The 27,143-nt window shown below is 35.4% G+C and overlaps 2 protein-coding genes across 3 annotated transcripts in view; one reads left to right on the plus strand and one right to left on the minus strand.

The window, feature by feature from the left end:
- The window catches only part of LOC112046072 (uncharacterized), a 34,706-nt gene extending 11,130 nt beyond the window's left edge, over window positions 1-23,576 (plus strand). The window contains exons 1-7 of one of the 2 annotated variants that reach the window (XM_024082548.2): window positions 6,132-6,310; window positions 17,806-17,962; window positions 18,956-19,303; window positions 19,634-19,844; window positions 20,450-20,512; window positions 20,919-21,077; window positions 21,478-23,576. In XM_024082548.2, coding sequence (XP_023938316.1) covers window positions 6,295-6,310; window positions 17,806-17,962; window positions 18,956-19,303; window positions 19,634-19,844; window positions 20,450-20,512; window positions 20,919-21,077; window positions 21,478-21,597 — 1,074 coding nt within the window. In that variant the 5' untranslated portion in view covers window positions 6,132-6,294 and the 3' untranslated portion in view covers window positions 21,598-23,576. Of the gene's footprint in view, window positions 1-6,131; window positions 6,311-17,805; window positions 17,963-18,955; window positions 19,304-19,633; window positions 19,845-20,449; window positions 20,513-20,918; window positions 21,078-21,477 lie in introns of those variants that run through there. The other variant, XM_024082547.2, reaches the window with a different exon arrangement.
- Window positions 22,953-26,520, minus strand: LOC112046092 (zinc finger protein 510). The gene is made up of 2 exons (XM_024082587.2): window positions 26,115-26,520; window positions 22,953-25,242 (listed from the first exon to the last, which is right to left on the minus strand). Exons 1-2 carry the CDS (start codon window positions 26,280-26,282, stop codon window positions 24,001-24,003), a joined length of 1,410 nt encoding a protein of 469 aa, XP_023938355.2. The 5' UTR covers window positions 26,283-26,520; the 3' UTR covers window positions 22,953-24,000.
- Between the last annotated feature and the right edge of the window lie 623 nt (window positions 26,521-27,143).

Consider the following 27,143-nt stretch of genomic DNA (forward strand, 5'->3'; position numbering starts at 1 on the left):
GGGGTGGTACCTGCCACTGTTTCGATATTTAATATACAATTACATATATACAGTGTTAGAAGTTAATTATAATTGCATTTCAATTAAACACCTGTGACATTTTGTTGAGTATGTGCTTGTGATGATGACGTGTTCGTATTTGAAAATGGAACGTTTCGCCAGTTGTCAATAAAATATTATGCTTTAAAAACCGCCATTTGCAATTTATTAAATGGTTGTTTAAACTTCGTAATTAAAAGCATTATATATAAAACTTATTTGATCAATGAGTGTTTGAATAAATAAAACATAATAAATAATAAAGCAACTATAAATGTAAATAATAATGTAAATGGCTGCCTGAATGCGTAAATTTCTTAAATAAAACATAAAAATTAAAGAAAGATACATTCATTGAAATAAATTTAAAAAATATTTTAAATTGTTTGATTATTCAAATATAAGAACTAAAAAAAATAAAATATGTATATTAATAAATTTTATACGTTTCTTTTTCTGGACGTGTCTATCTAAATTGTGACATTTATTTTTAATAATAATTATTTTTTTCACGGACAATTGAAAAAAATTACGAAATTGAAACTTTTTAATATATTTATTATTTTTTTAATTTAAAAACTTTTTTTTTCACTAAACGAATATTTTAATGGTAATTTAAATACTTTTATTTTTGTTACTGAATATACTAATAACCATAATATTTAAAATTACACATCAGTATATCCGAACGCGTCTAACTAGTATATTCTTAAACCGTGACAATGACTTTTAATTTACTAAGCTATGCTATGAGCGTCCATCTAATATAGTACGAGTATCCAATCATGAGACAAAGGATATTGATATTGCATGGAGCTATGATATACGTAGCTATCTCTGTCTAGGCGTCTGGGCTCTGGCTATCGAGTTGCAATGCACGCCTAAAATGTTATTCAGCCGTATTTAGCTGGAAAACGTGTTGTTTCTTACAAACTTCTCCATGACCTTCCCTTTAATTAAAACATTAGTCATATAATACAGTAAAAGCTCCTTATTCGTGCCTCCTTTATTCGCGGCTGAAGATTTCTTTGACGAAAATGATGTAAATTCTGCAATTTAATAACTGTCATGCAAAAAAAAAATACAACATTTGCTCAAAAAACTTCAATAAGTTTTTTTTATATATACAGGGTGCTCGGGAGTATTTCCCATAACTCTATTCTTTAGGGATAATTAATTAAAAATATCTAAGGAAAATGTGTGTTCTAAAATGAATATTTTCGGAGTAAAAATATTTCTTTTGTAATCTTAAATTGTGTCCCTTATATCGCATGCTGATATTATGACCTAGTAAAATTTATTCATTGATAAATATCATGAAGTAGCTTACTAGTGAAATGCGGAGTGCCAGTTGCAATATCTCGTCAATATCGACAGTCTTACCACTACGATTACGTATTTTAAAATGCAAGGATAGATAAAGGCTTTACAGTTAGAATTATGTGAATTACTTTGTATGAAAACATAAAAAGTTAAAAAAAATTACTTATGCAGCTCAGCTCATGGCTGGTGGGAGGCTTCGGCCGTGGCTAGTTACCACCCCACCGACAAATACGTACCGTATTTAGCGTTCCGGTACGATGTCGTTTAGAAACCGAAAGGGGTGTGGATTTTCATCCTCCTCCTAACAAGTTAGCCCGCTTCCATCTTAGACTGCATCATCACTTACCATCAGGTGTGATTGTAGTCAAGGGCTAACTTGTGAAGAATATATTAAAAAAAAAAGCTCCTATAAGTGGACTTGTCAACACCTTGAAATAATGTTAAATACTCCCGAGCAACCTGTATATGTATTTGTCTCTTTATTTTGTCACCGAAGAATGTATCCCCTATAAACCTATTATGTATTCCACATGGTTTCTGTATTTGCAGCACATTTACAGAACGTTTCCCCCGCGAATAAGGAGCTTTTACTGTATGTATTTCAAAAATCAAGTTATGTTATCTGTTAAGTTATCTGTCTTACATAATTAACTGACTTTAACTTTGATATTGACAATTTCAATGATAAACACAGTATTAATATACGCACTTCACAAATTTTTTTCATTTTCCTGTCTCATAATTAAATGTCAAGACTTTTTTATTTTAGGTATTAATTATTATTAATAAAATTTATCCTTATTTAAATTTATTTTGCTAATTTAAATTTTTAATCTTTATAATATGCCTGTTTTAAATAATGCATGATGTGTACCTAAAGCCCAGTAAATATTATCTGTGCCTAAAATATATGAAGCTAACTTAACAGGAAAACTTGGTTGTGCTATTTTTAATTTTGTTGGTTTCCATTACCAAAATAAAGAAATAATTTTAATTTTTTAATTTTTTATCCTTCAAGTTTACAATAGCTCATTAGTTAAGAAGGTTCTAGGTTTAATTCCTATTCGTTGTAATTATAAAAACTTGTTTAAGTAAGTCTTATCGCAATGATCCTTTATAGACTCTTATATTTACTATTTATTTACTAGTATACTAGGAATTGCACGACTTTCCCCGCGAGAAATCCTCGACCTTACATTTTAGTAATCACCACCTTTTTCAGAAATAAACTCCTAATGAAAGAACGTGATTTACGATTTTTTTTGTATAAAAAGTCAGTTTTTTGTATAAAAATTGCTTATCGTTTCAATGCATTATTGTTTTGTTTAGCAAAAAATCCGTTTTTTTATTTTATTCTGTCCGTTATCTTCTCTAGATTGGTTAAGAAAAAAAGATATTAAAAGAAACTCACAAGAAAATCGAACCTATTCGAAAAATCGAATGGGAAAAAGAATTTTTCATTTGGGTGGCATCCCAATGAAATTTTTTTTTTCCATCGGAAATTTAAAGGACAGGGTGTAGATATAATAGGTACTTTGTTTATACGAGTAAGTCTGTATGTTTGTTACATACGTACTGTGAACTTTTTGTTCGAACTCAATTTTCCTTTGACGCGGTGTCAGAGACCTTTGTTTTTTGTCTTTTTGTGCGGGTTTTGCTCTGAAAAGATGACACGGTACGATACTCTATTTTTGTGTGCATGTATAGGCTTAGCTCCCATTCGCACGAGAGTTTTTTTAACGGACGTTCAAAAAACGTTCAAATACAACATATCCGTTCCCAAATAAGTATATACCCAAATCCCAAATATTGACGGCCTCCGTGGCGCAGTGGTATGCGCGGTGGATTTACAAGACGGAGGTCCTGGGTTCGATCCCCGGCTGGGCCGATTGAGGTTTTCTTAATTGGTCCAGGTCTGGCTGGTGGGAGGCTTCGGCCGTGGCTAGTTACCACCCTACTGACAAAGACGTACCGCCAAGCGATTTAGAAAGGGTTGTGGATTTTCATCCTCCTCCTAACAAGTTAGCCCGCTTCCATCTTAGACTGCATCATCACTTACCATTAGGTGTGATTGTAGTCAAGGGCTAACTTGTAAAGAATAAAAAAACGCTTGAACGCTTGTTTAACGGACGTTCAAAAAACTCTCGTGCGAATGTGCACACTAAGGCACTGTTTTAACACAATGTGGGTGGTCTGTCTGTTATAAGATAGCAGACTCCCGCGACATTGCCCGTTTTGAAAAACCCTTACCTCTTAGATTTTAATGGACTTCAGACTTTCTTACTTCCCCCTTTACTTTTTTTTTATTGTCCTAATGGTAAGTGATGATGCAATCTAAGACGGAAACTGGGCTAACTTGTTAGGAATAGGATGAAATCCACACTCCTTTCGGTATCTACACGACCGTATCGTACCGGAACGCTAAATCGCTTACGTCTTTGTCGGCAACTAGCCACGACCGAAGCCTCCCAACAGCCAGACCTGTCGTCACCCACACCATGCTACAGGCGCACAAACTGTAGTCTCAAGATCTGAATTAGAATCGACTTTCATCCATCTGTTTACTGGATGAAAAGTATTTTATATCAAATTAAATATGTCAATAAATATATTGCCTAAGGGTTGCCAATTTCATTGCAGGGTATGAGACGATGTCCAAAATCCAGGACTATTTTTTCGCAGACTACCGCATAACATCGTGTTCGTAACTAAATTTTGACTTAACTTTAATTCAGTAAGGAGTCCAGCTGGCCTATTCACTATTTAAGTCCTTATTATCAACCTATTAAAATAAACAACCAACCAATTGACAAAATGTCATCTACATACTATGATACAAAATACAAATGTCATCCGGTGCTTAATGGTGGATATCATATAGTATGTACTTAGATGACATGTTGTCAATTGATTTGTTGTTTATTTTAATTATTTTAATAGGTTGATAATAAAGACCTAAATAGTGAATAGGCCAGCTGTGCTAGTTAGTAGTATCGATTTACTTGTTATGCCTGCCTACCCAAGAGTTGTGAAGGAAAAATACCTTAAACCAACCTTACGTTTGCATATTCTATACGCTAAAGGCTTCATACTTTCGCTCGCTCGATTAATATGGAATTTGTCTATTAACAAAATCAGTGAAAAGTAAACCAAAAAATGTTAATTCATCGTATTCTGGACTGAATTTTCTTAGGCAACCCTTTGGCAATAATATATTTATTAGTAAGTTTAATTTGACATGAAAAAAGTTCGTCCACTTAACAGATGGGTGAAGGTCGTCTTTTATTGGGATATACGGGATATAATGAGGAAACACGTCTCTAGTCGCGAGATCCTTAGATTCGTGGCAAACCCTTAAGGTTAATAATTTAACGGTGCTTTTGTGTAAAACTAAAACTAACAATAATATTTTACTAAAAATGTAAACTTAAGTGCTCGGTTTTAATTAAAACCGGTTTCGTAATGATGTTAATTATTTATTAGTTAGATAGGTATACATCTCGGCGAGTAAGTTAAAACAAAATGGCGGTCACCTGTGCAGATACAATTATTATAAAACAGTATTAAAATCGTGTACCGTGGTTGCCCAATACATTAAATATGCCAAATAATTGAAATTCATAATGTCCAAATCAGTGTCATTTATTTAATAACTAGCGGACGCCCGCGACTTCGTTCGCGTGAAACTCGATGTAAACTATCAACTGCCTCTACCCTACCCCTACAAAAAAAAAGTATCCTATGTCCTTCTCCTGGCTCTAAACTACCTCTATATATATAAAATATATAGATAATATAAATTTTAGACTGATGTCATTTTAGTTTGGTTGACAATTATTGTATAATTAAGATACTGGCAAGTACATACATTATATAATGCACGATTTCGTAAAAAACCCATACATTTAAAAACAAATAATGTAAGCAACTGTAAATTTTTATTATTTTTTGGAATTTTGATATATTATAATATAAAGGATTTTTTTTTCTTTAACGTGTCGTTTACTGGGCCCTAAATGGTCGGTCTCCTTTCATATGCAATTGTAATATCATTAAGGTGTTGCTATGGTTACTCGTCCGTCCGTCGTTAACATGTGTTTCTTGGCATAGGTCAACTTATAGGCCGCGTACTATACTTGCTTTAAATTATTTTCGTGATACAAATTGAATTTTTAGTTGCAAAACCTCCTACATTTTTTTAAAGTCGGTTAAATGAACTTTGTTTCATATCTAACTCGAATTGGACAGTCGAGTTATCACAGAGATTACAACGGTAATGAGTTTACGTGTTGTTGTATGAAATAAAAGTTATCAAACTAGCATAATCTTATACATATATTATATGTAATAAATACCGTAGGTTTCACCGCTCTTATGGGATAAACAGACAGACAGACGCGGCATATAAACTTTGTTTTATAATAATTACGTAAAAAGATTTAAATGAGCAAATATATATTTCTTTTTATAAGGACGGAATAAGCAGATGATCAACCAGAGGGCCTAGTGGCAGTTTGATACTGTTACTATCGTGTTAACGTAAACGCGAATTTCTAAGGTATTGAAACTTCGCCATCTCGTGGCTCTACTGTAGAACTGTTTCAATTTTATATAAATTCGCGTTTACGTCAACGCGATAGTAACAGTATGAAAATATTGAAAACTCCTACTAGGCACACTGATGTCAAATCGACAACCTTCGAGTATATTATCGATGTAATGCCAGTTATCAAATACATTTAATAAGGAAATTAAAAATAACAAATTTTAATATAGGTACGATAAATAAAATAAAACATGTGTATTATTAAGTGAAAATACAAAAAATAAAACTTTGATGTTGATACAACTTAACTAAAAAGATTGAAATTAAACTTAAGACGTTTTTAAGAGAAAAGCTGATTTGGACCTGCAGTGCACTTTGTTGGGAGGATGAAAAATAAAAATAGTAAGTTTTATTGTATTCTATGTATTATGTTACACACACAAACAAACACACCCGTCTATATATTCGTACTTATAGATAACGCAATACATACACGCGTAATTTTTACACAGACTAACAAACGCATCGCTTAGACCAGTGATTCCCAAAGTGGTCTATATCGACCCCTAGGGCCTATGACAAACTGCCAAGGGGTCTATGTCAGCGAAAAAAAAATTGGGGGTCCATTAAAAGAAAATGGTTTCCACGATAGTGGTTCATAACATATACACTGATAGTATCTATTTTTTACATCATATTATCTTATTAAAAGTAACTATGAAGTAAAAAAAATATTATATATGTTATTATATAAGTTGTAGGATACAGAAAATCAATATCAAATATATAGGGGGTCTACCCAACACGGAAAAACATGGCGAGGAGGGGTCTAAAACAGTAACACTGATATAATTAGATAGAAATACTTATAAATTAAACATAACTTTATATTTTAGTTAACTAGAAATTGTTAACCGTTCTTTTTTTTTTCATTTAACTACACAAACCAGCATTTCTCGGCAATTTTTACACGACGAAAATGATTATACAACAATGAAACATCGAATCTACAGCAACAGTTTGTAAAAACGCGTTGGATCGTTGATTCTTGATCTTTGACATAGGGGTAACGTCTAGCGAGTCAGGTCCTCCTTTTGTAGTTTTTTTTCTTATAAAAAAACAATATTTGCCATATCTTTGAAATATGATAAATATTTTACAATTTAAACTATCGTGAGTGTTATTCACGCGGCACGAACTGTTTGGATCGTACCGCGATGCAAGAACCAGCTCATGACTAAGGGCCCCGTACGGGTTCGAAACTAGTCAGGCATACTTTTTCATAATCAATTAATATGATATTGCCATTCCTCTCCAACTAGTCGGGAAATACTGTATTAGGAGTGGGTACGACAATAGACCAACAGGGTGAGGATCGAACCACCACCCCTCGGTGATGAGTCCGACCGCTCTTACCGTTGAGCTATTGAGGCTCAAATTGGTCTGAGTTAGCCTTCAATTTCAATGGACTACATATAACCTACATGCGGTTCTACGATATATTTTCAGGAAACCATCCAAGTGCTACCCGCGCGTTAGTTAACCACGCTCATTATTAGATAGTGATTTTTTATTTATTCTCTACAAGTTAGCCCTTGACTACAATCTTACCTGATGGTAAGTGATGGTGCAATCTAAAATGGAAGCGGTGTAACTTGTTAGGAGTAGGATGACAATCCACACCCCTTTCGGTTTCTACACGACATCGTACGCAAAATCGCTTGGCGATACGTCTTTGCTGGTAACTAGCCACGGCCAAAGCCTCCCACCAAACAGACCTGGACCAATTTCCTCAGTCACTTAGCTTCGTAGCATAGATGAATGTTTGTCACCACAATCTCACACCAATAAGTACGCTGGTCAATTATGAAGTTATGTCTGTGGGTGGCTTTGGAAGGATTTTATGTTATTATTTTATTTTTGACATATGAAACTTTTTTTTTTAATATTTTCTACTCGACATCACGATTATTACCTACCTATGTATTCAATCGCCAGACCCTTGTTATCGTGGCAATAGCAGACCCTAAAAGTTTTCTTTAAATATAAACCTCTTTCTATTACTAAAACCTGCGTTAAAATCTGCGACTGGGCCGATTGAGGTTTTCTGAATTGGTCCAGGTCTAGCTGGTGGGAGGCTTCGGCCATGGCTAGTGACCACCCAACCGGCAAAGACGTACCGCCAAGCGATTTAGCGTTCCGTTACGATGTCGTGTAGAAACCGAAATGGGTGTGGATTTTCATCCTCGTCCTAACAAGTTAGCCCGCTTCCAACTTAGATTGCATCATCACTTACTATTAGGTGAGATTGTAGTCAAGAGCTAAATTGAAAATAATAAAAAAAGCGACTTAATTTTATAGTATGTGAATGAAGAGATTTAAATAGCACAACAACGTTTATCGGGTCAACTAGTCTATACATATAGAGGTACCAAACAATAATATATAATGCACGTCAACTCTGGAATGATTCGCAGTTCCGCGAAGTGCAGGGTTGGAGATTTTCTCGGAAAGCGACCTGCAATAGGTACCTAGCCAATAATATAACGTACTGGGAAATGATCAAGATAGTCCTTTTATTACGTAATACGACGCATTTTAAGTTATCCACCGGAAAACCTGAGAGAGTTTCCACGAGAAGCTTTATTGATCGATGTGTTTTCTTTATATTATGAGTTGATTATATCGTGATTAGACTATTTTAAAGGCGCTATAGCTAGGGTTGTCAACAATTCTTGAGAAAAATATAGTTTTTCTCATTTATGGTTTTAATAAAATATAGATACGCTTTAGGAAAATATAGGACCTACTATTTTTGGTATAAAATACATTAATTATTATATTTATGAAAAGTATATTTACTTGCATTCTTTTGTTAAGAATAAGAGTATCAAATTTAATTTTTAACCAACTTCCAAAAAGGAGGAGGTTCTACGTTCGGCTGTATGTATGGTTTTAAATATTGAAAACTGAACTCAATAAGACAGACAAGTTTGAATACGCTAGACGGTATTCATCTGTCGAAAACTTATGTTCATAGAGCGTTTCAAAATGAAAGGTTTGTTTGTTACATTTTATAAAGTACTAGCTGACAACGCGCGGTTTCACCCGCGTGGTTCCAGTTTCCGTAGGAATACAGGGATAATATATAGCCTATAGCCTTCCTTGATAAATGGGCTATCTAACACTGTAAGAATTTTTCAAATTGGAGCAGTAGTTCCTGAGATTAGCGCGTTCAATCAAACAAACGAACAAATTCTTCAGCTTTATAATTATAACTAGCTGACGCCGCGGGGTTTCACCCGCGTGGTTCCCGTTCCCGTAAGAATGTATGGGTAATATACCTATAGCCTATAGCATTCCTCGATAAATGGTCTATCTAACACTGAAAGGATTTTTCAAATCGAACCAGTAGTTTTAGAGATTAGCGCGTTCAAACAAACTCTTCAGCTTTATAATTAAGATGACTGATCGATGGTCCACCTGATGACAAGTGGAAAACCCTTTCAACCCTTCAGTCGGGATTTGCGACCCAGCAGCCCGTAAATGGTCGGTATCTCTTACACCGATGTTCTCGCCGGCGAAGTCGCGGGCAAATAACCTACATCCTTACATCGTTATCAACCCACATTCGGCTCACTGCTGAGCTCCAGTCTCCTCTCAGAATGAGAGGGCTTAGGCGAATAGTCCACCACGCTCGCCCAATGCGGATTGGCAGACTTCACACACGCAGAGAATTAAGAAAATTCTCTGGTATGCAGATTTCCTTACGATGTTTTCCTTCGCCGTTTGAGTTTCATCCTTACATACTTGTACATAAATGCGGTATCAATCTTCTTTTTTAAGTCGGTTAAAAAGAAGCAGTAATGTTTAATGTCGCGTGCACAGACGTCACCAATCACTGTTAGAACCATGAGTGTATTGATTGTAGAGTTATCTTGAACGTATGTTTCCATACGTCGTACGCCGGCTGTACTTAAGGGCCCATTTTATGTTTAACTACGACGCGCGGTTTTACCCGCGTGGTTTTTTTTTATATCCTTTACAAGTTAGCCCTTGACTACAATCTCACCTGTGATGATGTAGTCTAAGATGTCATTGTCATTACCAAAAAGCCGATGGGCGTCCACTGCTGGACATAGGCCTCTTGCATGGACATCCAAACAAAACGGTCTCGAGCCGCCAGCATCCAGCGGCTCCCTGCAACCCGCTTGATGTCCTCGGTCCACCTTGTGGGGGGTCGACCAACACAATTCTAGCACCTTGGGACCCCAACGTCCATCGGCTCAACAAACTATGTGGCCTGCCCATTGCCACTTCAGCTTCGCGTCTAGCTGAAGAAATTTAAAAAATTTAAGCCATATTAATTTATGAAATATATAAAATATATATATATTATAAAATAAACATACCGTACACGAAACGAGTATTCATTTTTAGGATATTTCTAATTTTTATTCCAATTCTATATTGCGAAAATTTAAACATAATTATTTTTTAGTTTTCTAAATCAATTATTTCTGAAAAGAAATCCGGTAAAGGTGCATTTTATGTTGGCCTCGGCGTTTGTCGGTCGAATGAGTACGCAAGGTCTCTCGAAAATAATGAAAAAATCGATTAAAAAAAAAACATTTAGGTTCTGACAATTTAATTAGGTGTACCTACCTACTTTTATTTGGCTCTCATACCTACATCCCAGATTTTCTAATAAATAAAATAACTGTATTATCTCTTATTTTATTTACAGGATACAAAAACAGAAACACACGTTTTTAATTTTTTTTAAAAAATATCTTTTGAACGGCTGAACCGATTTCAATGTGACTTTCGCTGACTAATATAGAGGAGGAGAGGAGCAATATTAGGCTACTATTTATCACAAAATAATCGATGGTTCCTGTAGGATTTGTAAAATAATCTATACTAATATTATAAAGCTGAAGAGTTTGTTTGTTTGTTTGTTTGTTTGATTGAACGCGCTAATCTCAGGTACTACTGGTCCGATTTGAAAAATTCTTTCAGTATTAGATAGCCTATTTATCGAGGAAGGCTATAGGCTATATAATATCCCAGTATTCCTACGGGAACGGGAACCACGCAGGTGAAACCGCGCGGCGTCAGCTAGTCATAATATATCTTTCAACGGACGAATAAACGGAGAGAAGGCTATCAATTCAAAACAAAAAACACACCACCTGAAAGAAAAATGAATGTCTGAGAAACCAAATCTTTATGCCTTGAATTAACATGTTTTGCACCGCTTTCAACATGATACGATGAATGAATAGGTAGAAAATATAATTATTTTATTTTTCGCTTTTTAGTTTCGTAGGTTCGTTTATGTTTTTTAAGTGTGTATTTAAAAAAAAAACTATCTATATAATATATTTATCCGACTACAAGGGTTATGTTTTTTCACGCGTATCTTATATTTATGTAAGTTTGTTACCTCATATCTTCCAAACTACTGAACGGATTTACGTAATTCATAAATGAAAGAAATGTATATGGCGCACCACAACGTTTGCGGTCAAATAGTTTTTCAATAATATGAGTAAATAATAATCAACTAATAAAAAATATACCCTTTCGAGTTATACACCCTCTGTTCAAATACACCCATAATAATTAAAGCCAAGTCCAACCAGGTGAAGGAGACCGCTTCAAACTGAAACAAACAGTATACCTTCAAACATAAGTCACATAATCGATTGAACAAAACACAATGGAGTACCCAACAATAAATAAAGCCTGTTTTAGATACACTATCACTTAAACGTGCGTTGATAAAAGAATTGGTGTTGATAAGGCATGTGGATAAGGCCTCATTTTTGTATATTGTTTGACTGGCCATAGACTTACAGGGACCGGGATTCGTGCATGTAGTGCTAGCATGTGACCAACAAGACAATCTTATGATAGAGAAATAGACAAATTTCAACCTATTGCCGTGAAATTGGAAACACCGCTGTCTCTTTTATTGCGTTGGACTCCGCCGTACATTCAACATACATTACCGCATTGTGGTAATAAATCATTTTGAATTTTTAGACAATATTTTGTCTATTTCTCTTAATTGGTCGCATGTTAGCGCCACTGTGCTGTGCTGTGTGAGAAAGAGACACATTATTTTTTCCTTTCTTTGTTTATCGACCTAAAATTATTTTGTCATTGCACCGTTTTCAAACCAAGTCAATTAGAAAGGATGAAAATAGGAAAAAGGTCAGTACGATGTTGTTTTTCGCTTTTGAAGTCGGTTCAATTTTTTGTTGAAAAATTTTCATCACACTAATATTATAAAGGCGAAAGTTTGTGTGTATGTCTGTTCCTCCTTTACGCTGCTGAAGCAATTTCATTCCTCCCGGAAAATCCATAGTTCCTGTGGGATTTGTGAAAAACTGAATTCCACGCAGACGAAGTCGCCGTCGTCCGCTAGTTATACATAAAATACACGACGATGATAATTTGCTTAATAAAATCGTACACAGGGAAATATTAGAGATTTTCAATGAAAAAATCACTAAGTACAATTACATACAATTTTCTAAACAAAATATGAACAGGCAAATGTAATAATTTCATTAACGTTGTAAAAAAATTAGACAAAAGACAAATAATTAAATGGATTGTGTGTATCCTTGTCTAATATACGTAGACGTATATTAGACAAGGATAGTTTATAAGAGACAACTAAATGGTAGGATTTTCCGGTATGGATTTTCGACTCGTTATCAATTCCCGAGCGTGATTCACACGTCTTAATTTATTATGAAATAGCTTATGCCATCGATTTATATAGCCGAGTGTCACTTCGCATGCTAGCAACATACAATGCACCTTAACCTATGGTGTTAAGTTAAGCAATACTGGTTAAACCGACCGCTCAGAGATTGCGTTTTGACACCTGTCAATGTCACCTCTTTATATTTGTTAATTAATTAATTGTTACTAATTTTAGCCAAAAATTAATACGTTTATTGTAAATTGGCATAATTATTCAATTTTTAATGTTATTACTCGTTATTTAGGTTAATAAAAGATATTTAAATATCTCACTGAAATTGACAGTTGTCAGTAACTCAATCTCTGAGCGGCCTGACTTGTTTCTTTTCTTGCGCTCAGTAGGATCCTGTGCCTTCCGAACAGCTGGTTGATTCAGTAAAACAGAATCATCATCATCATTTTCAACCCATATTCGGCTCACTGCTGAGCTCGAGTCTCCTCTCAGAATGGGAGGGGTTAGGGCAATAGTCCACCACGCTGGCCCAATGCGGATTGGCAGACTTCACACACGCAGAGAATTAAGAAAATTCTCTGGTTTGCAGGTTTCCTCACGATGTTATTCCTTCACCGTTTGATATTTAATTTCTTAAAATGCACATAAAGGAAAGTTGGAGGTACATGGCCGGATTCGAACCCACTCCATCTAATAAAATATTAAATAGAGAATATACTTATTACACATACCAGTAAAATATACAGAATATTCACAAAATAATTTAAAATGCACAATAGGCGGCCATATCGCTACCAAGCGATCTTTGCCAGACAAAGTTTTTAAAAGTGCTTCTAAGTTAACCCTACTTTAAAATAAACGAATTTGATGAGAGTGATAATCATTATAACTTACAAAGTTGTTATAATCACCAATGAAATATCGTTTACCTATCCGTATCCGCGTCGGCCTTCAACTTGACTCGTCCGATCGCGTCTTTCGACCTCGGCGCGAAACTACGCTAGGGCTATGGTGACCATGGTTTGCGATTTTATGGGACAATCCCAATTTACTGATTTTTTATATTTAATATAAAAGATTAAACTTACTTCTCAAGTGAAGTTCGTTCGTCATTATAACAATTATTTCATTTGAAGATATAAATATTCACCAAGTGATTTGACCTTAACCTACAGGTAATTAGGTTTAGGTACCACACATGATGAATATTTTTATTTGAAAACTTAAGCCATATACTAATTATAATTTAAGTAATGTCTTTTATTTATTGTTGCACTTTCCCCTACAACTAAGCGGGTAGGACAATGGTTCAGCGTGTTATGTCGTATAGCCCGATTAGTCTGCTCAAGGTGTTGACAAGCTCACCCTTGTCAAGGTGTTTAAGATAGTAATTGTATTGAATCGACAAAAAATCGGTTGTACCGTGTAATCTATGTAACAAATCTATCATATAAAGTATAGCACACGCACTAGTTTTTATCGTCCACGTATCAAACACTTACGCTGAGCTAGAACCCTGTGGCGCTAACGTGCGACAAACGAGATAATCTCGTGAATAAAAATAGAGAAAGTTCTATCTCTTTCGTTGAATGATGGAGATGGTACTAGGTCGCATGTTAGCGTCACTGAGCACACGTCTCATTGTATAATAAAACTAAAACGTTTTTAATATATAATGGAATAGAATAAATACTTTTTTTGTTAACACTCACATTAAAGACTTAAGACTAATGCACGTTTTGATATTTATAACTATTACTAGCGGACGCCCGCGACTTCGTCCGCGTAAAATTCGATGTCAACTTTACTACTACCCCTACCCTACCACTACCCCTACCCTACCCAACCCCTAACTCTACCCTACCCCTACCCCCAACTCTACCCTACCCCTACCCCTACCCTACCCTACCCTACCCCACCCCACCCCACCCCTACCCTACCCTACCCCTACCTTACCTATTCCCTACCCCCATCCTACCCCTACCCTCCCCGTACCCTATCCCTTTCCTACCCCTATTCCACCCGTACCCCTATCTCACACTATCCTATCCCTACCCTACCACTTCCCTATCCAACCCGTACCTCTACCCCTGCCTTACCCCTATCCTACCCCGGCCCTACCCCTACCCTACCCCTACACTACACCTACGCTTCCCTACCCGTACCCTACCCTACTCTATAAATTCTCTATCTTACTTATACCCTTAGCAAAATCGGTCCAGCCCTTCGAGAGTGGTGTGATTTATAGAATTAAATGTGTTGTGCCAATAAAATGGACACGACTCAGCTATAATGTTGCGGGTACATCAGTACCTACAACTCTTTTATTCTGCCAGATCCTATTGAGGGAAGAACAGAACATAAAAACTTAGAAGAAGCTTATAAACCTAATATGAAAGTAAATAGCAGTGTAAAACCATTATAAAAGAAAACAAATATTATGAATAAATAATGCGATATATTCTCGTATGAGAAAAAAAGATGGCAACACTAGCAGACTGTACGAGCCTAAATCAGGCATTTAGATTAGTCCAATTAAGATATAAATATCTTATCTTTGTGATATACAATGTTATTCCTTCCTTTAAATCATAATCATTTTTCATTAGCAAATAAGTCCAATCAAAAAAGTAACAAATACGAATTATTTAAATACTTGAGATACGCATATGAATGAGGAGCATAAGAGAACGCTTAACAGATTAAAAGCTAATGTCTGCAACTTCTTCCGCGTGAATTTGTGATTTTTATAGGCTCGCCGAAATCCCGAAGAGAGAATTTCTTCTTTCTTGCTTACCGGACGTCGTAATAACTATCTGATATATTAGATGTATAATAGATCAATCTGCAATGGTTACATTTTATTCGATTATATAATTCAGATTAATCAAATCGAATTTAAATAATAGTACTTTGGATTGGAAATTATCCTCTCAATGTGAATTCAATTGCTACCACACACCCAACTATGAAACCCACGCGGAATAAGTTGTGTGCGTTCGGTAGTATAAAAAGAATATAATATTTTTATATATTATTTAATATTAATAATGCAGCGTTGGTTGACTAATGACATCAAGCGAGTCGCAGGGAATCGCTGGATGCAGGCGGCTCAGTATCGTGATGTTTGGGAGATCCTACATAAAGCTTGTGTCATGCAGTGGTCTTCATCGGCTGATATGATGATGGTGATGATTAATAATATTTTGTCGTATATTCTGTTAAAAAAAATAAAAAAGTAATATTCTGTTAAAAAAAATAATAACCTTTTTTGTAACAATAATAATAATGAACACTAAATAATAATTAACATTTATCACTTCCTTGAGAAAATATGTAGGTGGGTCATTAGCATTTGGTGTTTTCTAATTAAGTATTTATAATACGCAACCTTCAACTGGAACTTTACAAATAGTTTAGAATCTAAACTTTTGATAACCAGTATTTGATAATATTTAAACGTTATTATTTTAATTTAGATATATTTAAAGTAAATCAGTATGATTACGATTTATTATTTATTTTTTTATTAAAATATAAACTTATCCAGTACACGAAATGAATACGTTATGTTGAAAACAACTAATGTTTATAAGGTAGGTTTATAATCTATAGTGGCGTGCATTTGATAGATGCGAAAATGCATTGGCTAACTTGAGCATTGATTACGAATTTTCAATTTTGTACAATTTGTAAGTTTAGTGCCTGCTACCCTTGTTAAAAACTGTATGCAATCGTATACTAGCTGACGGAACAAGCAGATAGTCTTAACATATTTTAAGCGAAAAACCATCGCCTATAAGAAAGCTTAAAGACTTTGAATATGCAATCTACACGCCCTACAGGGCAGGGGTACACAATTGTAACCCTGCGTCTGTTACCCTGAGGCTTAAGGATGTGCCCGTAATTACATTGGCAACCACACCTTTTTAGACCGAAGCATAACGATGCTGCTGAGCGGCAGAAACAGGCGCTTCTGTGAAACACATTGTTTTTTATTCAATGTTCAAGTAAAAAATTATTCAAGTTTGAATTGATTCAATTAAAAATATAGTATATCTTAGTCTTACACTAATTTCATTAATCCAGTTAGCTCAACATATCAATAATAACAAACCTCTGCGCCGATAGTATAGACTCGTCAGAATTTTGGCCATAGTTATGGTCACCTCACTATTAATGTATTTTCAAACTGTATTTACAAAGACTTGAAAAGAATAGTTATTATGAGTGTTTTAAACTTATATTGTAGGTACTTGTTCTAGAAATGCTAAATACTCGAACATAGATTTTAATTAGTTAATTAATTATTAGACATTTAGAATCAGACTAAAGCTACCAAACTGGAATAAATTAAAACAATACTTATTTTATTCAAATCAATTTAGTTATTTCGGAAATTGGTGTACTAAGTAGGGTTGCCGACATTTTTTCTTATAAATATAGAATGTTCAGATTTTAGTTCAAGAAAATATAATACACTTAAAGAAAATATAGTATTTTTGTGGAATTAGCACAAAATATTTGTTGCCTATTTATTTTTAGAAAAACTATATTTTATTAGCACTTAGCATCCTTTGCATCTTTCAAGAGCTTTTTGTCTAAAATAAGAGTGCCACATGGATTTTTATTTAATTTTAAAATAAATAAAAACCAACAATAATATAGACACATTCGTAACTACACACTATTGATTCTGTCGAAAATTAAATTAAATTTTCTTTCATAAAAACGTCAATGAAGGGACAGAACAAAAAGGGTTTTTTTTGTTTTCTAAATCGTTTTTTATCACTTTATATAAATCACATTTACTGTAAAGAAGTACAGATACTCTCATTTCTAACTAGAGAAGATAAACTATTTTTTAAGTAAATTTTTTTTACAAAGTTGGTGAATTCGTTACGAGAAGTGTAAACGAGTGAGGCTTTTAAGATCCTGCCATCTATAGGCATAATTAAATAGTGTTTGTTATTGTAAACTAACAGTAGATGGCGTTCTAAAAGAACTTCGAAAAAAACCTTTTTTGTACACTTCAAGACCCTATTGCAATGCAGTTATGCCTGAGGCTCATAGATGGCGCTATGTTTTTATTTTTGAAAGAAGTTTTACTTCGTGTTCTTTATTTAATTGTGTACAATATATTTTTAATTATTGTTCCCAGGTAAAGAGGTGCAGAAAAGATGGCGGTCTATCCGGGACTCGTACACGAAGGCGTTTCGTCAGGGCAAATGTCCGCCGCCCGAGCAGTGCGCGCCCGGAAGCAAGCGCTTCCAGTACCACCGCCAGATGTCCTTCCTGCTGTGCGCGCTGCAGAACAAGTAAGAGCTGTCTCTTCATTTTTTTTTTATTTCTTTACAAGTTAGCCCTTGACTACAATCTCACCTGATGTTAAGTGATGATTGTTCCAACGCCGTTGCTGTTGCGCCAGGGAATCATGTCTTTTTTTGGACTGATGACTTCATAAAAGAGGGTAAACCGCTTCGTAACGTAACGCGTTATGGCGCCACTCTATCTGGCTGCCCTGTCTCTCACGCATACGGCAGGATTTAGTTATCACTTCTGTCGAGCGTTCTGAAACGCATACAGTTTATTTAACTAAAGGATACTTGCATAATATTCCCATTGCCTTCCAACCAGTCGGAATAGACTGTTTTAGGAGTGGGTACGAGCAGGTTCATCGGGCAGGGATCGAACCTCGAACCCTCAGTAATAAGTTTGGCTCCTACTGTTGAGCTATGCAGGCTTCATTATCAGCCGATTGACATCTTCATGGACCTCTTGCAAGTGCTTCGAAACATCAGTCTTGAACCCCCTGCTTCCTGCAGCTCCCTGTAGTTCATTTAAAGTTATTAGTCCAACTAATGGGGGTAACCATATACCACTACTGGATTACCATTCCAGCACTTCGGGACGCCAACATCCATTGGCTCTCCGAATTATAACATGTCTCACTCACTGTCACTTTAGCTTTGCAACTGGCTGAGCAATCATTTAAGTAATTTAGTTCTAAGAATCTCCATATTTTTGATTCAATTACTCCGAGATATTACGAACAAAAGAACCTCATAGTGTCGCCCGATGAGTGAACCTTCTTCCAAGTGTGATCAATAGATCACTGGCAACACACGTGACTTTCGTCTTCAGACACAGGAATTTTGAACAAAAGGATGTAACAAAGAGTCCCAAACAATGTGTTGTATTCAAATTCAGCGGATAATAATATCACACAAACGATACTTTTAAGTTATCAGGTGGGTCATCTGTCTGCACCGTCAACGATCAGAATACAATAGTTATCTCGTCCATTCCAGGAAATCTCGCTACTCCCAAGACAAATACGAATCCTACTCAGAGATATCGAACTCACCCCAACATCCTCCGCCCGAGGACATGCCGCGCATCAAACACGAGGTCATCAACCCCGACAAACCTCTCGACCTCAAGACCAAACCAGAGGAGAGGAGGGAGAAGAGAGAAGAGCCAGAGAGACGGGGCACACGCGACAAGTGCAGCCAGGCCAGCATAGAGAAGAAGTTGGAGATCAAGATAGATGCGAACACAATACTGCCGGATGATCACTTCGATGATGACAAATTGTTCATGAACTCTCTGCTGCCGCTTTTCAAGAAAATGGACGATGATACCAGACTTCTTTGCAGGTAATTCTTACTACAATTTCACCTGATGCTAAGTGATGATTTCCCCCCCCCCCCCCCTCTCTTTAGTTTTCGTTTTCTACACTACATTATACCGGAACACTAACTCACTTTGCGGTACGTCTTTGCCTGTACCTGAACTACCTGCAAGTTAAGTTGCAAGATATTAAAGAAAAACTGCAACAATTAACTGCGTCTCTTCCCCATATAGGCAAATTATTGTTCAAGGTCATTGAAATTAATGAGAGCCTTCACTTGTGTTATATTAATTGACATATGTCGTTATGTTAAAAACATAATATGTTTTATATTAATTCATCTTAATTTTTTTAGGATCGAAGTCCTCAAGATAATCAGGTACGCGTTGCAAGGCCACAAATGCTTCGAGGCGCTGAAGGTGGCTGAAGACAGCTTCTTCAGGACCCGGATGAGCGACATCCTCACCAAGGAGGAGGTGGACAGCATCAGGCCCAAGGCCAACGAGTCCAAGCTTTCCATGACCACTCGCTCGGCTGATGGCAGCAGGCCTATCAAGAAACGGAGGGTGAGTTGGACTTCGGAGACAACTCTAAAATAAAATTACACTATTTTTTAATACATATTTAGGCTTTCATCATATTTTTAACCCCATTACATTTTATATCTTAGCAACAGTCAATGAACTACCAAGTTACCCTGAGTATAATCTCAAAAAAAAAAATTTTGACTTATGAAAAATTGTATCCCTGTTTCACCTCACACCGGTGAATTTATAAAAATTCTTGAAACACAAAAAAAAATCTTGAACAATGGCGATTTATATTTTTAGATCGATTGGGGGAAGTATTTAAAAAAAACTTGGTAAATATTGTATTTGTATTTTTTTTTATTTATCTCGTGAATTTGCTTACCAATATTCTTAAATGTCACTTGTGACCCTGTTTTATCCCTTGCTTTATTTTAAACTCTGTTTCATCCCTGACAAACTTAAAAGTAACTAACTCTTAACCCCTGTTTCATGCGTTTATTTTTATATCCTATTTTATATTTTCTCGACAAAAAGTCTAAAGTCTAAAGTACTAGTATAAAGCAAAATTCATCAAAAAAATAAGATTTTTTTTTTGATGAAAATTAAATATTTGCACATAATATATTTTGTGATTGTTTCAGACTCGATCACCGTCGCCTCTGCCGATGCCGCCCAAAAGACGCGGACCCGGGCGTCCGCGCAAGGTAACTGTTGAATTTATTCATTAAAGGAAGATTCCTTCAAAAAAAGGAGGAGGTTCTCAATTAGACGTGTATATTTTTTGTTAATGTTTGTTACCTCATAACTCCTCATTTCTTAACCAATTTTGAAAAATCTTTTTTGTTTCTGTTTATACTTCCAGATTGGTCCTATTCAATTTTCATGAAAATCGTGATTTTGAAATCGGTTGAATTTATTTTTTAAAAAGATTTTTTATTTACCAAAAGAGTAGAGTGTCACACAAAACTCGGGGCTTAACCCATTATATTATTTAACATTATCATTCGCCAACTCTCATTAGAGCGTGGTAGGTCTAACCCCTATATGCCCTCTTCTACAAGGAGGGAGGCCTAGTCCCCATAGTCTAATGTTGATGTTTGGTCCCTCCAGGTCCGACCTCCACCATCAGACTCTGATGAGGAGCAGCTCACCAAGAAGCGTTTCCCGCGGCTGAGGGTGCCGCCCGTGGATGTGACCCTCGCCTCCGAGGAGGACTCCTTCAGCAAAGCCACCAGTGTCGCTCAGCTGTCCACGCCGCTCTTCATGAAGGTATACTCCACTCTGATGAGGAGCAGCTCACCTACATGAGCCAATTTAGAAGATAAACTGACCCGAGCTGGGAATCGAACCCAGGATATCTGTGTTGAGGTTCACCGCAATAACAACTGTGCACCAGAGGCAAAGGTTAGTATACTCTGGTAGTAGGTAATTGCTTTTTGCCACCTCGCTGTCGTACCGGAACGCTAAATCGTCTTTGCCGATAGGGTGGCAACTAGCCTCCCACCGGCCAGACCTGGACTAAATAAGAAAACCTCAAGCTGCCCAGCCGGGGAATGAACCCAGAACCTCCTCTTGCCACAGAGGAAACTTTTGGTAGTGCGGAAAAGTTTTGGGAAAATATTTTATGTAAATTAAACATGAAAATCTCATGTACATATTTTGTCTTCAGATGTATAACCTGGAACGCACCAAGTTCGCTCCAGTGACGTCATCGCCTCAAAACATGCAGATATCCGTCAAGACAGAACCGCTGGACCCCAGTCCTCAACCCGCGTTCAGTCCTATTTAAAAAAAATATATAATATGATAAAACTTTATATTTTAAGAAGCCCAACGTTGGGTCATACTCGACCAACGTTATAAACGTTGGACAGTAAATGTATGTCTTTAATATTGAATGATGAAAGTAAAAGACCCAACGTTGGGCTGTAGCTCTGGACCAATGTTCTAAACGTTGGACCACAAATAGACAACCAATGGTAATTTTAGACACATTAATTTTCTCAATCAAAAGGAATACAAAATAGCATTTTTTTTTTTAATTTCTTTTATTAATTCTTTTTTTATATCTTTATTATTACTATTTAAAATCGATTGATTAGAGTAGGTATGAAAAAAAAAAGATCTTTGTTTAGTTCGATAGTAATGGTTTATTTGTGATATAATTTAGTTTACCTATATTTAATTTAGTTTAGTATTCAGTTTTGTAGTCTTCCTTCTTACTAGTGGTTTACGCTGGGAACGAAAGACTTGTTAAAGTGACAAGACACGTAATATCATGTGTAATACAGGGTGCTCGGGAGTATTATATTATTCTTTAAGGAAAATTTATTTAAAAATGTCTGTTATCGCCGTTTAGTGTTGGAAATAGTAGTCTGTGACGAATATGACGTCGCTCGATCTCGTGTTGGCTTCAGTGTGCTCGTGGCGTTCGAGTCGTCCACATCTCTTGTTGTGTAATTCTTTATGAGTTACTTGGAATAGTCGGGGAGAATGACTTGAGTGGAAAAGAGGAGTGTTTGATATCAGTAAAAGGCGCCTTTAACCCTACACACATCGTTCGCAAGTACGTGACTTCACTCAAGGTCATTCTCTGCCATTCTAGGGTATTATTTTGGTTACAGTTTGATTTGTTAATTAAGTTGTCCTGACAAGTGTTGTGAATCATAACCTTTGTTCGACATTAGTTTTTGTTATATTTGTAATCACCTTTTGAGTCCTATAATATGTCTAAGGAACATGTGTTCTAAAATGAATATTTTCGGAGTAAAAATGTTTCTTTTGTAAATAGATCTTAAATTTTCTCCCTTATTTTGCATCCTAGCCAAATTTATTCATTGGTAAATATCATGAAGTAGCTTACTAGTGAAGAGTGTGGTGTTACCAGTTGTAAATCTTGTCGATATCGACAGTCTTACTACGGTTACTTATTGTAAAATGCAAGGATAGATAAAGACGTGTGTTACATGGATAGTCGGAATTATTTGAATTTCTTTGTATAAAAAAATAAAGTTTTTTTTTTAAGTTGAAAAAAATAGTTATGTAGTTCGGCTCCTATAAGTGGACTTGTCAAATGCTCCCGAGCACCCTGTATAAATATATATTTGTCATTATTTTATAAGTGTTATTAAATAAGACAAAGCATTTTTAGTTTTTTAATATTTTATTTGTATTACTTATTATACTTATATTATAGTTGATCACACCCACATTGAATCATAAAGATTTGACTACAAAAATCATTTTAACATTCCTCTATGATATTTTTTTAAATTGGCTCACGCTTGACCACAATCTCACCTGATGGTAAGTAAAATTGTGGCCTAATGTGGAACACACTTGCCTAGAATATGCCTAGTCACTCTTTATCTTGCCTAGTTCTCCTGAAGAAAAAATAAGCCTGGATGTTGGTCATAAAAACTTGATGACGTTGTCATGTTATTGATGAGTATTTATTGGCCTTGGATTCAAAATTGATGAGCTTAGAATGTGAGAATTAAATATATATACAAAACCATATATATTATCATTATTAAAGTAATTAGTTTTGTAACACGTTGTAAATATAGATATTAGATATATGGATTTATAGAAGTCACTGAATTAAGAAATTAATACATTTGTATGTTTAAAAAGTTAGGGACAACTTTAGATGGTATGTTGACAAATGCATTGTAAAATTATAATGTTTCGATGTACATTCCATATTGTAAGACATCGAACTATGTATTTCTAGTACATGTGAAATAAATGATTTTATTTATCCAAGGGTTTTTTTGGTACCAAAATTGGAAATTGTGTTTCAAGATCTTAATAAAAATTATGTATATATACATTAGACGGCCGAATTGCGTTGAGTAGTGGCCCTGCCTTCTGCATCCAAGGTCATGTTTTTTTTTATTCTTTACAAGTTAGCCCTTGACTACAATCTCACCTGATGGTAAGTGATGATGCAATCTAAGATGGAAGCGGGTCAACCCATTAAGGGGAGGATGAAAATCCACACCCCTTTTGATTTCTGCACAACATCATACCGGAACGCTAAATCGCTTGGCGGTATGCCTTTCTCGGTAGGGTAGTAACTAGCCACGGCCAAAGCCAAAATCTGTTGCTCTCCTGTATCAAACGAAGAAGAAGTCAAGTTTCTTTTAACAGGAGTGTTGTGTTGAGTCAACATCAATGATTTTTTATTCTATTCTGATTTCAAAGCCTGCCATTGTATGTTGAAGGTATTGTCAAACCTATCATTAGTAACACTGCCAGAGTGATGACGTTTAAAATGGTCTGATCTCCTGGAAGCTGACAAAAACCTTCGGCTGCATAAATCACACTTGTAAGGTCGTTCACCTGTGTGTATTCTCGTATGGTACAACAGCGACTCTTTTGATATGAATCTCCCACCGCATATGTCGCATGGGAAATTTTTCTCTTGCGTATGCTTGAGTATATGCGCTTTCAGTCTACTCTGTGCGTAGAATGATTTATTGCACCATTTGCAGATGTGGCCCTTGTAGTTACAGTGTTCGTATTGAATGTGTACACGCAGGGAAACTTTTTGAGTGTACTTTTTGTTACAATAATCACATGTAAACTGAGCATTGGCATGCAATGCTCTGGTGTTTTGCCCGCATATATTTAAATCTAAATGTTTCTTATACGTTGTTTGGCTTTTGTAAACTCTTCCACATCCCTCACAAACAATTTTGAAATGATGACCGATTTCATGCATTTTGAGGGAATGACGATTATGATAAGTTTTACCGCACTCGCTGCAAACAACTGTACAATGACTTAGTTTTTTGTGAGCTTCTAATAGTGTCAATGAAGCAAACTTTTTACTGCATATCCGACATTTGTGATTTTTTGGGGCGTGAACTCTTATATAATGATTCCTCAGACTGGTCAAACTTGGATAGAATTTCAAGCAAACTTTACATTTAAATGTTGTGCAATCAGTTTTATCACAAAGCATTTCTTTTGTTTTCATGGGAATAGAGAAATATGATCTCTTTCTCTTTGGTTTAGTATCTTCTTGTAAATCATCTTCTAAATCCATCTCCACGGTGTTTGGGTCAATTTCAATCTGTGTATTTTGTTGTAAACTCCTCTGATACTCCTTTTTTATCTCTTTTTTAATTTTAGGCTTTGAATGTAATATGTTGTGAAGCCTTTTTAGTGCAATGTTTGATGTATTTGCAGTCTTATGATAGAAGTAATGTTTTGATTCCATATTACAGGTATCTATTGTGAGGTACAGTGTTTTATCTTTGTGTGAGGGTTCCACAGTTTTGTCCAAACATGTTGATAGGTTACAAATAGCTTTGTTTAATAGTTCTGATGTTTCTTTTGTTGTCATTATGAAGTTTAAGCAGTCAACAGCAGCGTGAGTGCAAGCCTTGCACAAAATTTCAAATACAGATATATTGTTGCAGATCTGAAACAAACTATCAATTACACAGCATATTATAGGTTAAATATTATTGATTACCAAAAATGCAATTTCTGTAATGCTCTGTTTTTAATATGTATACTGAGTTTTTTTTTTTATTTTTTACAAGTTTTCTCTCAACTACAAAGTCACCTGATGGTAAGTGATGATGCAATCTAAGATGGAAGCGGGCTAACTTGTTAGGAGGAGGATGTAAATCCACACTCCGTTTGGTTTCTACACAACATTGTACCGGAATGCTAAATCGCTTGGCGGTACGTCTTTGTCGGTAGGGTGGTAACTAACCACTGTCGAAGCCTCCCACCAGCCAAAAAAGCAGCCGTAGCGCCACATAGTTTATCCCACTTAGATCTAATTCCCTCAAGAATATGGGGATAAAATATAGCTCATGACACTTTTAATTAACGTGGTTTTTCAATAGTACTTAAAAGTATTTTCAAAATCGATTTAGTAGATCCAGAGATTACCCCCTTACTATACCACAAACTTTACCTTTTTATAATGTATACTAATATTTTATAGCTGAGGAGTTTAGTTTGTTTGAACGCTCTAATCTCAGAAACTATTGGTCTGATTTGAAAATTCTTTCAGTGTTTGATGGTCCATTTATCGAGGAAGGCTATATATTATCCACCTATTCCTATGGGAACGGGAACCACGCGGATAAAACCGCGCGGCGTCAGCTAGTATTATATATTATGTATAGATTTCTCAGTTTCGCACAACACTTGGAAGGGTGCAACCCCTTATCATTTAAGTAGTAGAAGAAAATAAAATAAATAATGATTCTTCTTATTGGCTTATCATAATAAACCATGTCAAATGTTTAGCAGCATCACAAAGTTGAAGAATCTTACCTCATAACCTAAAACAAGTGACAAAACATCCTGAATTTTCATAACATTATCCTTCAGGACAACTTCATCTTCGATATTAATAGGTGTACCCTGTATTGTTTTTAAACATATGCAGCAAAAATCGTGTTGCCGAGTAACAATCTTGTTGAGCAGAATGTTGGATATCATTGTAAATATTGTATATTTTATTTGTTTTTCAGGAAAACCAGAAAACACCTTTCGGATTTCGACTCGAGCCAAAGAAGAGCAGTGCAGGCAGAACAGTCTTACTTTGAATTTTACGGAGTCCAAACAAAACAAATGCGTTTTGTTTTAGAAGGATCAAAGTTAGTATTTACGACCCATATAAATTATAAATTAATAAATTCAACATCAACATTCAAAAACTTGAAAGTAAAGTACAAGTACAAACTTACAATAAAAATTGTTAAAAAGTATAGATAACAATCGTGAATCATGCCAAGGGAACTTAGAAGAACGTGAAATCTTTATGAAGCAGCGCCATCTACATTCTAGATTTAAGATTCCAGGATAGTAAATACAATTACATAGATGTGTACGTACTAGAATGTTTTTAGAGATTAAACCCGTGTAAGTACGGAAAAAAAACCGAAAAAAAAGAATTATTTATCCTTTTAATTTTGACGCGTAATAGAAAGAATGTGTTTGTATTTCTAAAGCAAAGGGATTATTAAAGAAAAACAGTAAGTGTACATTAATTTCAACGATTTTCCACATAGTCATTTGGCCTGGTGGTGCATAACAAAGGTACAATATAATAATCCTGAGTTCGAGCCCGGGGGTAACAATGGAAAACTTTTTGTCTTTTTTTTTTTGTTTTTCTCAATTGGTTTCTTCAACTATTACAAAATCAAAAATGTCTCTCCTTTACAAAAAACTATGCATTATTATTTTTATACTTTTTACTATACTAAAAATACCGTATCTAGTCACTAGATGGCGCTATCACATTCGTTCCGAAAAAAGTTCGAGTAGCCTATCTATTTCCAATAATACACTGTAATCTTT

Source organism: Bicyclus anynana, chromosome 18 (genome assembly GCF_947172395.1).
Source record: "Bicyclus anynana chromosome 18, ilBicAnyn1.1, whole genome shotgun sequence".
NCBI classification, from domain to species: Eukaryota; Metazoa; Arthropoda; class Insecta; order Lepidoptera; family Nymphalidae; genus Bicyclus; species Bicyclus anynana.

What these genes read in the sequence shown, in the direction of transcription:
- LOC112046092 (XM_024082587.2), bottom strand. Translation starts at nt 26,282, where the DNA reads ATGATATCCAACATTCTGCTCAACAAGATTGTTACTCGGCAACACGAT. An exon ending in CACTTGTTTTAGGTTATGAG is followed by an intron (nt 25,243 to 26,114) that starts GTAAGATTCTTC and finishes AGTTTGTTTCAG; the next exon opens with ATCTGCAACAATATATCTGT.